This window comes from Fringilla coelebs (assembly GCF_963513975.1).
Source record: "Fringilla coelebs genome assembly, chromosome: Z".
NCBI classification, from domain to species: Eukaryota; Metazoa; Chordata; class Aves; order Passeriformes; family Fringillidae; genus Fringilla; species Fringilla coelebs.
In genome coordinates, this window is record NC_140031.1 from 57258876 (window position 1) to 57275797 (window position 16922).

At 39.0% G+C, this 16922-nt stretch overlaps 1 protein-coding gene across 1 annotated transcript in view; it reads left to right on the top strand.

Moving 5' to 3' along the window:
- The window catches only part of PTBP3 (polypyrimidine tract binding protein 3), a 48169-nt gene extending 38572 nt beyond the window's left edge, over positions 1-9597 (top strand). The window contains exon 15 of the mRNA XM_084225160.1: positions 9494-9597. Within this exon, the coding sequence (XP_084081286.1) occupies positions 9494-9575 (82 nt within the window). The 3' untranslated portion in view covers positions 9576-9597. The remainder of the gene's footprint in view (positions 1-9493) is intronic.
- Positions 9598-16922: the final 7325 nt, after the last annotated feature.

Sequence of the window (16922 nt, forward strand, 5' to 3'; positions counted from 1 at the left end):
TACCTGAAGTATCTTGCAAAAATATTGTGGGCTTTGTGAAAATTCTCCTCTTGGTCTTTTTGTAAATGTTTTCCATGATAATTCAATATATATTTTTTCATTAATTAACATTTTGAATTCTAGTTTCTTGTACTTTCTTATGGAGATTGGATGTAGATGGGAATGAGGTTTCATTTGTTGTGAAATCACATAGGGATTCTTTAAATTTACCTAGTTGCACTTCTCTGATGGTAGTTCTTCACTGATAAAAAATTCACACCCAGAAAAAATATACTGAAAAACCAAACAAACCTATATAGAAGGGCCAAACAGCAAATCCAGTTATTTCCTGGACTTCATCTGACTTTTTGAGAGACACTGGCTATATCAGAATAGTCTTTCAGATTTCTGCATTTCTTTTATTTTTAATAGTTTACAGTATTAAACGTAAAATAATAGAATACCATCATTCTTTCCTTTGTAAGTATGAAAAAATATTTGATACTGAATCTTGATTCCTCTTTGGGGAATGAGCTGAGATGCAGTTAGGTTTTGCCATGAGTGTACAGGTGAATACTAATGACTGATTGTATTTTAAAAAGCTAAATTTCATTTTAAGAGCTTTTTTTTCCTAGTATTTTCTTTCACATAAATTAATTGAAAATTAATTTAATTTTACTTACCACATTTTAAAGACCTATTTCCTTCAAACATGGCATTTATTTACTTTTAACTATTGCAGAATTTGCTTCTGCTGTAATGTTTTGCCACTCATAATTGGTTTTGTTCATTGGAATTTTATGACTTTAGCTTTCTAGAAGAAAGAGTATGTTTCTACCATGATCTGAGTATTCTGAGCTTTCTCAAATTTCCTCTCTGAATTATTTTTGCAAAATCAGCCTTACAGTAGCTTGCCAGATACTACCTTAATCTATATAAATTGATTACAGGTGTAGTATTAAGGAAACTTCCCTGCCCCACCATCCAGGAGCCATTCTGGCAGTCACTCTTGCACCACCTGAGCTGGGCCTGAAGCTCTTCCCAGTTACAGCCCCCACATTCCCACAGTCAGAACAGGTTTCCTTACTGGGCTGACCCCAGGTTTCCCATAGCAGTCTCAGGCATCCCAACCATTAAAACCCTTTCATCACAGTGCAAGAACAAACAAACAGCTCGGGCTGGTGTCTCTGAGGAGGGACCCAGAACAAAGGAACCCCTGGGCTTTTATCCCCTCACCAGTCTGAGCACGGGAAGGTCTGGGATCGCGGCTCCTGCCGTGTCCCAGTGTCGGTCCCCTGGCTGGGCCACAGGTGCCCTTGTGTGCCCAGGGTCGGCTCCTCACGGCCTCTTTGCCTGGGCTCCCCAGCCTGAGCTCAACCTGCAGCTCCCCCTGCAGCTGCACCCTGAGCTACCTCAGTGAACGTGTTCCCCAACAGTAGCAGCCAATCTGAATGCACAGATGTAGCTATAATAAGTGCTGTACAACACAACTTTATAAATATGCAGAATATACTACATACTGGAAAGTTCAACTGGCTTAGGAAAAATATTCCCCTAAGGGATGTTATCTTTTGGATTTCACAGAATCACAGAATGGTGTGGGTTGACCTCCATGAGGTTCTCACAGTCTAGCTGCTCAGTCTGTCCAGATCCTTCTGGATGGTATCCTTTCTTTCTAGGTGTGCTGACTGCACCACACAGCTTGATGTTGTCAGCACACTTGCAGAGGGTGCAGTTGATCCCGCTGTCCATGTCACGAACAAGGCTGCTTAACAGCTCTGGTACCAGTGATCCTTACAGAATACTGCTCATTATTGGTCTCCACTTGGACCTCAAGCTGTTGACCACAACTCTTAGAATATGGCCATCCAGGCATTTCATTTTCCAGATAGAGGTCCACTTATCAAATCCATGTCTCCAGTTTAGGGACAAGGAAGCTTTGTGAGACAGTGTCATGCATTGCACAAGTCTTGGTAGATGACATCAGTTGCTCTTTTCTTATCCACCATTGCTGTAACTCTGTTGTCGAAGACCATTAAATCTGTCAGGCATGATTTGGCTTTAGTGAAGACATCTACTTCATAAGCTTACTGGAAACCAAGGTGGAACTTCCAGAATTATAGTTCCCTGGGTCTTTCTTATTTCCCTTTTTACCAGTGTAGGCTATATTTCCCCTTTCCAAAAAAAGCATTGGCTTTCACAGTTTCATAGACTTGGGCTGCTAAGAAAACTTCTTTTCCTCCCAGGCTACATGTTACTTCCACCTTCTGTAGCCTTTCTTTTAGTGTTTTGAGTTCATCTAGTAGTTCCTTGTTCATCTAACACCATTCTGACATTTTTGCCTGACTTCCTCTTTGTTGGGATAATCACTCCTGAGCTTGGTGAAGGTGATCCTTGAATTAAAGATGATCCTTTAATACCAACTAGCTTTCTTGGGTCCCTCTTCCCTCCAGGGCTTTTCCCCTTGATGCTATATGAGGCAAATCCCTGTGGAGACCAAAGGCTGCTCTCCTGAAGTCCAGGGTAGTGAGCTTTCTGTGTACCTTCCTTGCTTTCCTAAGGATCTCAAACTCCACTTTGTGGTCATTGCAATCAAGGCTGCCCTCAAGCTTCACATTTTCCACCAGCCTCTCCTTGGGAAAAAAGGTCCAGCATAGCACCTCCTCTCCTTGGCTCCTCCATCAATTGAAGATTGCATTCTAGGACGCTTCTGGATTGTTTATGTGCTGCTATGTTGACAGATATTAGGGTGGTTCAAGTTCTCCATGAGGAACAAGGTTTGTGTATGTGAGGCTGCTCTTCTCTGTAACGGGCCTCATGTTCTCTGTCTTCCTGGTCAGACCATCCGTAGCAGACCCCCACTATAAAGCCACCTTCCCTTTTGTGCCTTTAATCCCAACCCATTAACTCTCAAGTCAGCTCCTCATCCATCCCCAGGTGAGGCTTCATGATCTCCAGCTGGTCATTGACATAGAGGGCAACACCACCTCCTTGCCTACTACCCTCCCAGTCTTTCCTAAAGAGCCTATATCCTTCCATTCCAGCAGTCTACTCTTTGGAGCCATCCCACTATGTGTCCGTGACATACCAATGAGGTAATAGGCGTGCCCACATGTCTAACTCTGCTTGTTTATTCCCCTTCTTATGTCCTCTTGCACAGATGCTTTGAGGTTGAGACCCTAATGAAGCTGACTTAACTGGCTGGAATAACTGGAATTCCTTTGTTTTGTTCTTCTGGTGCTTTTCTGCTGACCTGTGAAGCCTCTTCAGGCTCTGGGCATCTATTGCTGGTACTGGCAGTAAATTGATAGGAGTGGGCCCATACGGGCCACCAATTGTTGGTGTTGGTGCTTGGCACCAATTGACAGTGGATGGAAACTGTCACCATCAGTTTATCATCTTACTGTAAAACTTTCATACCTTCTCTCTGTGAGTTCCTATGGGCAGCTTCTCGCAGCACTGACTCCTTTTCTCTTCCTTCTGCATGGCTGGCTGACTCCTTCCTGTCCCTTGCACGACCACCTGACCCTTACTGCTCCTCACAGCGCAGCCAACAAACTCCAGCCCTCCTCGCCACTTGCTAACCCACTCTTTTATAACACCCATCCTTACTGGACATAGCTGTGCCCTATTAAGGGCAGGGCTGTTCCTACTCTTTGGTAATTAGTGCAGCTGCAACTCCTCAGGGGTGAGATTGCCTTTCACACCATCTCTATTCTCCTATAATCCACCCTCCCACAGGGACGGACTGAAATTCCCTTCCCCCTGGCACCTTAGTTGAAAGCCCTTCTCACCAGCTTGGCAAGCCTGTGGCAGAAGATGCTCTTCCCCTCTTCTGACAGAAGAGGGACCCTGTCAGCCCTCAGTAGACCCAGTTCTGGAAAGCAAGTCCCATGGTCAAAACAGCCAAACCCCTGGCTGCGACACAGCCCCAGAAGCATTTCTTGATTCACCAGATTTGACTGGCCCTTTCAAACACCTTCCCTTTGACTGAGCATTGATGAAAAGACTGCCTGTGGAATCTTAAAAATTTTTAACTTAGAAAAAATCTGAATGTAGGAATTTATTATGTTTGCTTTTTGGTTTTATGATACAAGTATTGTGTATCTTTTTTTATTCACCTTTATTGTTCTGTTTTTGCAACCAAATTATTCTTGCCAACTTTCCAATTTGTGTGTATCTGAAAGATGCTGCCTCTTAGGGAGATCTGCTTTTACAAGGTATGCAGATAACCTTTGAAACTTGACAGTACACTTTAACATTTGCTTAGCAGTGTGAATGCACTAGTTAAGGCTACTTTTCCCCTTTTAGTGTTCCACCTTAAATAATTAAAAGCATAAACAAAACACCTTAGTTATTACAATGCATTGTTAGTGAAGAATCATGGCAGAAGGAATACTTTTTATACTTTGTGCTTGACTCATTAGTGCCTCATGCAGAAGCACAGTTGCATCTCAGTTCTTGATTCTCTAAAGCTCTTGATATCTATGAAAAGAGCAAGATTTGGGAAAGAATGATATTCTACATAGTCTCACAGTGATGTGGATGGAATGGGACCTCTAAATGCCTTAGTCCTACCTCTCAGTCAGATTATAGACAACTTTAAGCAGTTACTCAAAGAATTGTCCATGTAAATTAAAAAACAAAATCAAATGAAACAAATTCTCTGTTCTTCACTGTTCTGTTTGGCAGTCCTCACTGTGAATATGCTTCCTTAATATGTAACTAGGCTTTAAACATTCTGCATTCTATGTCTTTTGCCTTTTTCCTTGTTACCCATGTAACTCTGAAGAGGATTCTGGCTTCATCTTCTCTATACTGTAGCCTTAAGCTGTTAAAGATACATTTATAATTTATTTAACATATGTTATTAATTTCTGTTTGTGAAGTATCTGGTAATGTGCGCAGTTGAAGTTGGAATTTGGGCATGTGGTGGGGCTGTCTTGTGCAGCGCCAGGAACTGGACTCAATGATCCTTGTAGGTCCCTTCCACTTCCACATATTCTGATTCTGTGACTGTACAGTTATGCCTCTGTCTATGCCATGTCCTTGAATCAACTCTGAGTTACCTCCTAGTGCATTTTTTTTGATGGATGTGCGCTTGGTTCAAAGTGTAATAAGGCCTTTTTAACAAACCAGGGGCAGCTAAGTGCCTTTTCAAATGATCCTTGATTTGTTATATAATGGTAAAACTTCTGCTTCTTTTAATTTCTGCAGAACTCTTAAAACATCAGAACCAATTTCTGAAACTTTGACTTATAATTTGACTCAGTTGCCTTGTCTGCTGGTCCTGTAAGTTGCACTGAATTTGTGTACTGATAAATTGAGGTCCTTTTTATTCAGAAGATATTCCACATACCTGTAGAAACTTGCCTATTTGTGACATTTTTCTGATTATGGGCAGCAAACCTGTATTTGTGTGCCAAGAAAACTATTAGTCTTTGTGGATAGTAGTGCCAGTGAGGTCTGTCTGGTCAATTATCATGCCCTCCTCTGATTCATATCAGTAGGAAAGTAGTAAGTTGGGGGTTTTTATAAGAGATGTAGACCTACTACTTGCCATTTTATGCTGTTAGCTTATATTTCTATTTTTTAAATGAGAGGTCAGCTGCCTACAAAAAGCATTGTTTTGCCTTAACCTTTGGCCCTGATACGTTGTTAGCTAGAGCACAACTACCAGACTTAGTCTTGTTACCATTGTGCTGAAATGACACTAGTCAGATTGCACAGAATTTTTTCTTTATATTACCTTTATCTTCTGTCTTCTGAAGTTTGGTTTGCTATATACAAGATTGTTTTCCTGCTATTTTCAAAGCAAATCCTAACAGTTAGAATGTAAAATTTCTGAAGTATTTAACTTCAGGGTTCTATTGATGGGGGATGTGATATAGGAACAAAATTGGACCAAAGTTTTTGTGCCTTCAGTATTTTTATATGTAGGATTTTTCATATCTGTAGGTGTCTTTAAGTATAATAAATACATTTTTCTCCTCTGGAAAATGTATATTTATATTGTGAAAAATTAATATTGTCTACTGACTATACAAGAAGTGAACTACAGCTGTTTCAATACACATTTAATTATTCTACTGTCTTTCCCATTACAGGTTTGTTTTTTTTTAACTGCAATATGTAGGAATCCAAGCATAACTCACGTTATTTCCTACTTCAGATAATAATGACATGTTGTGCTTGGAGGAGTCCCAAAGAAATTAAATGCTTACATAATTGAAGGTCCTTGATAAATGAATAAAGCTTTTACTTCAGCAGATTAATGTCATCACTGTAAGCAGTTTTTCAGTTCTTGGAAACTGTGCTTTATTTATGAGTGGGAAGCTACCACACATAAACTTGATTTGGAGCACTTTCCAATTCTTTTTGAATATATTAGCCACTTTCTGCAGAAGTTCACCATAGAACTGCTGCAGCACAAGATGAAAGTTGCTAACCAAGCAGATTCTTGCATCAGAATGTCACTTCATTTTCTGACCAAAGACTGTTATGGTTTTACTGAAATATATGAAAACCTGTTTTCTCTCACACTTTTTTCTGATGGGAAGACCCAAAGCAAAATGGCCTCTATTTGAGACTGTTACACGTGGTAGAAACAGTGGAAAATGGAAATAGTAATGTGAACCAAATAGTGTGAGAGAAGACAAAAAGTTAATATATTGCTTTTAGTACTGTACTCAAGACACAGTAAACATCTCTAAGAATTGCTGTCATTCCCTCATTTCACATGAACTGTTCATAAAAATTCCATTTCAGTTTATAAAAAAATGTTCAACTAACTCAAGAAAATACTGTAAATATTTGTAACATCATGTTTTGTTTTGTTTTGGATTTGTTTTGGTTTGTTTTTTTTTTTTTAATCTGGCAAAAGAGTGTTTGGGGAAACAAATGGAAATGTAAAATGTTTTTATATAAAAATATTGTCTGTATATTTTAATAAGCAAAAGCTTTCATTTGTAAAGCATCTTGTGGCATTGCATGAAAAGTATTTTATATCTGTGGAGACGACATAAAACTGAAAAGATATAAGATGTATTAAAGAAACCTATTTTGTGACTGTGTAGTGCATGGTGAATATGATTTTGTTTGTGCTGTAATATATTCTGTTTTTTCAGGTTACTGTGTTTTCTGATTACATGATATCTATACCTAACTAATTTCCTAACTCTAGTTGTTGTAGCATGTCTTTTAATAAATGTAGTTATGGCTATACTCTCTTAAAATTTTCCTGTGTTCTTGTCTGTTACTTTGGGGGTTTTTTGGTCTTACAATTGTGCAGCTAATAACATCTAATTTTCTGGGGTTTTTCCTTCAGCATACATGGGCATCTAAACAAAAGCTTTTCATATCAAAAGTATTTTAACAGGATTAATGCACATCTTCAGCAAGAAGTGAAGGTCAGCAGCACCTGAAGTTTTTCTTGAGCAGTGCAGAAATTCTTGGATGGAAATTTATTCTACAACTCTAAACCAATACAGTAGTTGATGACTATTTTGTTATTTGAGATAGGGATGAGAGACTTCAGTGATTGGGGCCTTATGTTGAGAAGTCCTTTATCTTTTACCATGCTGTACTCTTTTCTAGTCCTAGGACTGAAGTTCATATCCTTTGCACAAAGATTTAAAAAAATGTAAATAGCAGCTTAAAATGATGGTCTGCTTTCAGCTTCCTGTTTCTCAACTGTCTTGTTGATTGCTTTTCTTTCATACTCCCTTGGTTGCCCTTCTCCATGTTGCACAACACTAATTCAGACCATCTTATTCTTGCATGCAAAACTCTGGATTGATGGTAAACAGATAGTAGTTTAAGGCCATAGATACAAATACGAGGGGAGTGCAGCACCTCTTTCTGAACTAAAATTTTCAGCCAGTCTGGCAAGGATTTAATTGTCTGCCACCCAATAAATTATGCAATTGCTAGTCTCTGAGTGTAAATGCTTTTGTGGGGAGAAAAATCTGACCCAGTTTAGACTGTATTGCAGGTTTCAGCAAATTATTCTGCAAAGGCTAGATGTGAAGTCCCCATGTGTAACTCTTGATTTTGTCCTTGATACTTAAATATTTGATGAGCATTCTGGGGAAAATGCTAGCTTTTGGTGGCCATAATCTGGCTTCTTATTTTTTCACCAAGTCTGCCTGAGAATGTGTGAGGAACTGAAATTCCCAACTGTTGTCTTCTCCCATTCCTCCTTAACCAAAAAGTAAATACCATCTTGAATTCTTGTCTCCTGTTGTTAACCCTGCAATACAATCACAGTAAATTTTTTCCTTAAGTAGTTTATATAAGTGTACATCTTAGAAAATCAAAAATGAAATACAACTTTTAAATAGCACAAGTATAAAATTTTTGATACCATAATTTGCTCTGTTACTTGCAAGCTGTAAGAGAAAGGGCAGTAACTGGTGAATTTGCCAGCATCTAATTTTTCATATGGTTTGGATCAGTTCCAAAATATTTCTTTATAGCCCCAGGGCTCACCCATTTACAGAGGTAGAAAGAAGATTATTGTATGCTTTGAAAATACAATAAAAATTCCCACTTGTGTTTTCTTAACTGTGCTGAGACATTTGTACTTGAGTTCTTTGGCATGTAGCAGGTGAGTACAAGGATGTCTAAACAAAATATAATAAAAGCGGAAGTTGTGGTAGAATATGTAGGTGAGAGAGGCAGAGGGAAGAACAGACCTCAGAAAAGTGAGTCATCCCAGAGACCATTTCCAGACCAATGCCTTTGCTGTTGAACATTAACTCATCTCAGATGCTGCAAGAAAACCAGAGAGAACAGTCTGGTGACAGTGAGAAAAAATGTCTTTAAGATAGTGCTAAGGTAGCAGTATGAGTTGTCTGGCTCCAAAAAAGCTCTTCCAATGAGAGTAATACTTTAATCTCAAGTTAGTGATCATTCTTATTCCATAGTCTTTGCTGCTTAGTCTAAGACAGTTCATCATGGTAACACTTTTAGATCCTGTGTTTTATTTCAAATCTGCTTCAAGTACAGCTACTCTGTCCTTTTGTGAGAATCAGTGCTTTTAATGGAAGCAAAGTATACCTTCTGAAATTCCTCCACTAAATCTACTATGTAAGTGTTTTTCTAGCTGTGCAGCTTAGGGAGATACAAGAAGGCTGGAGAGGGATTTTTCACAAGAGCAGTAAGACACAAGCAAACGGCCTCAAGATTAATGAGAGTAGGTTTGGATTAGGTACTAGGAAGAATTTCTTTACTGTGGGGTGAGACACTGGAACAGGCTGGCTAGAGAAGTTGTGGACTTCCCATCCTTGGAAGTGTTCAAGGCCAGGTTGGATGGGGCTTTGAGCAGCCTGCTCTGGTGGAAGGTGGTTATTGCCCATGGCAGGCAGATAAAACTATATGATCTTTAAGGTCACTTCCAAGCGAGACTGTGTATTATGTGAACTGTTTCTCTTATGTGTGCATATTGTTTGTACAATGCAGGGTCTGTAAGGATTTTTATTGAGGGGTTTCTCTGTTTCTTTTTTCCCTCCAGAGCCTATCTAGATCTGCAAAGCCACATTGCTCATTGCTTGGAAATTTTTTTAAAGGAGGGTGGACTGAAGGATATTGCATAATGTTGCAGGTTTGCAGCTCTGTAGTTGGATACAGGTTCCATTTCTACCTTGCAATGGTGCTGCCTAGCACATACCTAGAGAATATATTCAGTAAGGATCACTACCTGTAAAAATAATATTGAATGTCCTTTTAAAACAAATACAATCTCAACAAAAAAAAATTACAAAGGCTAAAGAAATTAAGGTAACTCTGCTATTCAGTACTATGAATTCTGTTGATGATCTAGGAAGAACTGTCTGTAAGTCCATTGTCTGTTTTAGTCAGTGCAATGTAGGTGGGTACTGGAAAGAAGGGTTGTGGGTTCTTTTCTAATTAAAAACTTCCAGCAAAAACCTGATGTTGTCAGGTTTAGTTCTTACCAAAAACATGGCACTGTTATTGGCTGACTTTTCAGCATTACAGACCTTCTCTCTTTCTTTCCTTTTCTTCCCTCTTCCAATTCTCTGCTATGGCCAAATTATCCAAAAGCGGTGTGAGATTTAATAGCAGCAATACAGTACCTTCAGCAAAATGTAATTTCTGAATATGCAGAATTCAAGTGATCTGGTCATCAAATTTGAAGTGTCTTGTGAATTATGTAACTAAAGTTCCCCATTGTGAAAAGCTTTGAAAGTAGTTTTTGTATTTAATGGCATAATAAATTTCTAAAAACAGTTTGCTACCCAAGTAGTCTCTTCTATCACATCTATTAACTGAAAGGGGTTTATATATTTTTCCTCATATGTGGTCTTTGGTCGGGTGACATGCTCTTTTCCTTTTTGTGTGTATGTTCTCATTATGACTCAGCTTAAAAGTCTGTCTTGCTGAGGCTTTAATTATCTTTTTGAAAGCATACAGGGTTTATACTGTTGCTCTTTGTGTTTCAATAAGTTTATCTCCTTTCTCAGAGCCTTCAGTGGTCTATCAGATACTGAACTGATAGCAGACCTCTCCCAATCAACTCCATCATTGTTGAGTGTGTTTGTCTCAACAATAAATAACTGTGCATTATGCTCTTTGAGATTAGATCTTTCAATGTTGATTCAGCCACAGAGACATGAAGGTTAATAAACAACACTACACTTCTTGATGCTAAGACTTATTATGCTATAAATGTCTTTTTCTCTTTTTCTGCTCTGGTTTGGCATCACTGGTTACAGCCTGCCTGACAGAAGATGGCCCGAGTTAATTTCTCCTTCAAGGCATGCTCTATGTTCTTGTGAGATTCCCAAAGAACTTATTGGAACACTTTGTGGAGCTCTTTACTCACCAGGCAGTGCAGAACTATGCTACTTGTGTCAACAGTTTTTCTTGAAGGAAATTCTTCAATCACTGTGTACCTCTAGCTTTTACACAAACTGCTTATTCTGCAGGGCTTAGATTCTCCCAATTTTATATTATGGGAAGATTGCATTTTCATTTAGGTTTTTTTTTAATGCATGTGATTTTAATCAAGGCACTTCAAAAATATTTTTAGGTCATTGTTGCTACTCATCAACAGGAAAATAGACGAGGAGGAGGTTACTTTTGAAGGGCCTGACCATAAGATGTAAGCAGCAGCATCCTGTCTTGCCTGGGATATTTTGTTCACTTACTGTCTCATGAAATCTAACAGGAAAATTGCTGATAACTTTGCTGATCAATTGTCTACAAACACTTGGGCTTGATTAAGATGCTGAATGTAACTTTGGGAATCCTGCTGACTAATCTTGATTCTGTCCCTTTCAAAGACTGCAATCCTGTCTAAACAACAACACTCTAAACTGACATACACATAACTTCTTACTCTCCAAATGATGGGGCTGTACCTTCAGCCAAAGTTTAAAACACCCTTTGGTGTACATCTAATGGTGTATCAAATGGGTATAAAAAAATTAATCTGTATTTGTAATTAGACAGTGGATTCATGTAGCACATAGCATGAAAAAATTCTTAGCCTCATCTCTTAGCCTCAGACCAGGCCTAAATGGTCAGTCTTTATTTAGTTCTCACAGGCTTACATTATTTGAATGTCAAGTTTTTCTGCTATATGGAAAGTTCATGAGCCAATGGTGCCCTTATGGCCAAACAGGCCCATGGTATCCTGGGTTACATTGGAAGGAGCATTGCCAGAGAGGTGATTCTGCCCCTCTGCTCACCCCTGGTGAGGCTGCACCTGGAATGCTGTGTCCAATTCTGGGCTCCTCAGTACGAGAGAGACATGGAGCTCTTGGAGTGGGTCCAGTGAAAGGCAACAAAGATGATTAAAGGACTGGAGCATCTCTTACAAGGAAGCACTGAGAGAGTTGGGCATCTTCAGCCTTGAGAAGAGACAACTTTTTGAGAGGGGACCCCATCACTATCTATGAGTGTCTGAAGGGAGGGTGTTGACAGGATGGAGCAAGGCTCTGCTCAGTTATGCCAAGCAATAGAACAAAAGGCAGAAACTGATATACAGAAGTTCCACCTGAACATAAGGAAAAATTTCTTTACAGTGTAAGTCACAGTGCACTGGACAGGTTGCCTGGAGAGTTCATGGAGTTTCCCTCAGTCGAGATACTCAAGAACCATCTGGATGGAATCGTGTGCCATGTGCTCTCAGATAACCCTGCATGAGCAGGGAGGTTGGCTCAGGGTCCTCCAGTGCTCTCTTCTAATTTTTTCCATTCTGTGGTTCTGTGATGGTAAGACAAACTTGATTTCTTGCAGGTATTACTTGAAGATAAAAGGGCTTTCAGCTTTGCAATTTGAATGAAAAAGGAAATAAAAAGACGAGGTGACCGCAGAAATGCTAATCTTAAGTTTTTATTACAATTTATAACAATGCAGAAATGCCATCACCCAGGGTGTATTTCTCCTCTGATTGCCAGTAAATGTAGAAATAACAGAGTTACACCTAATTTAATATTCCAAGATCAAAGAGCAGGGCTTGTGCTGGTTTTGTAACAAAACAAAAGCACTCTCTTTTTTTATGCCAATGAATGCATAATTTCATGAATCTAAAATCCAACTCATTCTGCTAGCTTTGTATTCCCAGGATCTAAATATTCAGTAATTTAAGGTACTTTCTAATTGCGATAAAAACAGCTACTTTAAACTTGATGAAAGTTTAATTGCTTACACAACAACTCAGAGAGTAAAGGCTGAGGTATTTACTATGAAAGGTTTGGTTACAAGATTCCCTTTTCTTTGCCACTACACAGTATTGATGCAAATCTGTGATTGCCGGGTGACAAAATACATTTGGTCCATGGAGAAAGAAGCCATTGCAAAAAATCCCCAACTGCCTGAGCAGCTTCAGAATGGTTTGGTTTATTTTCTCTGGTCACAGAACCACAGAATGGCTGGGGTTGGAGGGACCTATCGAGATCATCTCATTCAACTTCCCTGCTAAAGCAGGTTCAAAGGAACATGTTCAGGATTGCCAGGAACTTGCACAACACAAATATGGACTTTATCTTCATAGACAATATTATTTGATGAGTTGCTCTATTTCCAATCTAGTGTTTCTAGACTCACTTTAAGACTCATCTTGCCCATAAATACAGCAAAGCTAATGGTGAGAGAAGGGTAATACAAGGATTATTACAAGTGTAGTCAGTGGCATTTGGGTTTTTTCCTGTACCTATCAAAGATATTGTCATTAATTTTTGCCTTATTGACAAGCTGTTATAAAATTCTATGCAGCTTCAATAGAAAGGCCAACACCTCTGTGGGTGAGCTTGGGGAGCCTGGTAGAGAAGAAAGCATGAATATTATTGCCTAGTTATTTATCTTCAGATTTTAGCAGATATTTTAGGATCTGAAAGGAAAAGATGTCTGTTCATCTACTTGGAGCTGAAAAAATCACATTACTTTTTATTTATTTAGTTATTATTTTTTTAAATGTATGAAGGAAGTGCTGTTACTGTTCCTTTCTGAACTTTCCCTTTGTGTCTCTCTGCCTCTTTCCTCCTAACTACAGTCTTCAGTCAGCACAACCCTCAAAATAATGAGCCAGCATGAAACAATCAGAAACAATGGCTATCAGCAGTATTCTTTGATGACATTTCAAGATCTGACAACACCAGGACACCCCCCCATAAACCAATATACACTAAGTCCTTGTGACTTAAAACCGTCTAAAAACCGGGGCAGGGTGCTGTGGCATGAAAGCTTTTACCAGAGCTTATATTGTACCATACACACTTATGCAGGAATACCATCCCAGTTACACATCTAAGTGGGAGGGAGAAGTGGAGAGAGGGGTTATCTTATCAAAGCTCCCAGTGGGTTTGTGGTAAAGCCTAGTTTGGTCTCCTATGCTAAAACCCACAGATAGCAGCCCTTTTGCTCTGGAGAGCTGCTTTTCTGATTAGCAGCAACTGTCAGCAGGCTTTATCACTACTGTGCCCTTCTTATGAGATGTACAGGGCATGCTCTGATATATGTCACATCCAAGGCCTATCCTCTAGGCAAATTGTTCATTCAATTGTAACATTCAATATTTAAGGTTCAAATTCAGGTATCCAATGCTTTTGCAGAAATCTCATTTATGTTTTCATCTTGACTTCATCTGCTAGGATTTGAGACAGTGGCACAGGCATCCTGGGAGTACAGACAGAAATACTGCAAACAACTTGAGTGATAATATTTCCTTTAAAAAAAATCAAACAAGATACTGCTTTACTTCTGCACAGTATTTACTGAAGCATTTTCAATAGAAACTGAAGAGGGTCAGCCAATCTTTTCAGTTATTTCTGAATATTTTGAGTTAATTTCAACAATTGGTGTTTCTTATTCTGGGATATAAGTGGGTAACCAGAAACCAGTTATTAATTTGATTAATTTTAAATAAGCAAGGAAGACAGAATTCAGATAGAAGGAATCTTCCATCAAGCTGTAGTTACTCTTTTCATTGCCATTTGGAAAGAAGCATTTGATAGAAAGCTGTTCAAGAATGCAACTGCATAATGAATAGCTGAGTGATCTGTTGACAAGGATGAAATACATTTATTCACTCTGGCTGAAGATGTTTGCTGTGTTTTTAAAAATGGGTTTGCTGAAAGAGCTATTCATATAAAATATTTTGTCTTCATGTGTCAAAATAAGCAGTGTAGTCTATGCCAAAAATCCTTAGGAGAAAAAAAATATAGAGATTTAGATGACATGGTGATATTCATTGTCTGCAAAAGAGACAGAACAAATACAGATGGCTGAGGAGATGTTTAATCCAGCTTGCCATTCTGATTTTCAATTATCTGCATTTAGACACTTGCAAGCTAAAAATGCACAGGAAACTTCCAAGCATCTCTGGATGAATTGAGTTGCTTTGACCATCACAACTCTTTTCTTTTCACAAAGAACAACTGAAGCAAATACTGGTACATACATCTTCTGGGTAATTTCATGTTAGGGATGAAGGAAACACTGTAATTACAAATTAGGCTTCCTTTAGGTTTGACAAGGAAAAGATTAAAATTTTTATCCTATCCAAAACAGACAATATAGGTAGATATTAGTCTGTGTTTTCATTAAAGAGATTTTTATGTGAAATAAGCAAGATTTGCTTAAGATGTTAAGGATGAGCATGTTGGGACACTAGTCTGTCTTACCGTCCTGAATCTTTAGTTATCTTTCTGTACCAATTAGCTAGGCTTTGGGCAGGTGACCTCAGGGCAGAAATGATCTGTGATGAATCTCACTGGTGGATTCAAACCTGAAGTAGTGGAAGAGATTGTCTGGTAATGCTGTGAATTCTACATCACTGTCAGCATAAAGAAGTCGGGAACCATAGAACTGACCTTGTTGTAGATCAGAAAACAGAACAAATGACCTCTAAACATCTTTTGACACTTACTTCTTATTACCATGCATTGAATTTAAAGTAGTCTTTGTATGTAGTTTAATTATTTGGTTCTGAAGTATGTCTTAAACAGCAATTAATTGTGTGTTTGAGACACAATAGACAGGAACATAACAAGGAGGTCAGTTCCAGTCTAGGTGCTGTACTTTTTTCAGCTGATACACATCTTTGTTACTTTCTTTAAAGAATATTTCTATAAAATTTTTTAATTTGTTCTCTTTATAAATATGATGTATTTATTCAGGCTTTGTGCCAAAAATATTTTCCTGTTTGCTGCATGATGTGTTTATAATTATAAAAAGTTGCTTCCACTAGTTTTTATGAAAGGAATAGTAGAAATTGCAGTGATTAGTAGGTCTGCTACACAGTGGGCTGCCAAGGAAGTGGAAAATTGTAATTTCCAAACCATTTTAATATGTTGTACAGAATAATTGCTCTCTGAACCATTCCTTATAATGATAAGCTACTTACCACCACCAAGAATGCATGCTTCCAATTTCAGTAAGTTTAAGGGAGAAATATGCAATAATGACAGGGTGTTCTTCCAAAAGCAGGATCACTTGTATGTAACTGACTGCTGCTGAAGAATCTGGTCAAGATGTAAAAGCATAGCAGAAGCTGATTTAAAGTGTATACATGCTTAAGTAGGCAGAACAGCAATTAAAAAAACAAAACAACAAAAAAACAAGTAAAAACATACAAAAATCCCAAAACAAACCAAAAAACCTCCCAAAACCCAACAAACCAAAACCCCCAAAACTGGAAGAGAGCAGCTTATGTAAATAAATCAATAAAATTGATAATTCAATGAAACTGGGTTTTGCATCCCTTGAAATCAGATAGTGATAGTTTGGTGTTTGTTATAATACAGCAGGAAAGATCAGGTTATGTCACTTAAATGCAGTGGTGATGGAGGACTGGGCTGAATTATCATTCAAAGGCAGTAATGAAAAGCCACCATAGCAAATGAGCTCAAAACTCCTTCAAGAATCTCATTAGAACTATCAAATATGCCAAATTCTACTTTTGTGTTAGGCCTCCCCTATTCCTCACCTTGGCACTCCTCTATTGTGGTAATTGGGCAACTGCATTTGTAGATGAAGTTTATGCAGCTTTCTAAAATGCAGGCTCACGGACAGGAATGACGACTCTAATCGATAGAGCTATTACTACTCTTCTACAGCAAACTCTTCAGGCAGCACTAGTGGTCCAGCCTAAACACGAGGTTCGGGGATTAACCTGAGTAGCGTCTAACGCCTGCGGTGAGAAAGCGTTACTTTATTTCAAGCAGTAAGGGCTGGCCGTGCACGGCTGCACCAGCTTCGTACATGGTAGGACGGATGCACCAACTCCGTGCGGGGCGGCAGCTGCTACGGCCGCCCCTCGGGGCAACCCGAGCGCTCCCGGCGCCCGTCACAGGTGCTGCTCGGCCCCGTTTGCCGGCGGCTGGCGGGAAGCGGCACAGCTCCCCCGTACAAAGAGGTGTGTCAATCCAGCCGCCCTTCCCGGGAATCATAAATAACGCTACCATCCGTTTCTCCCC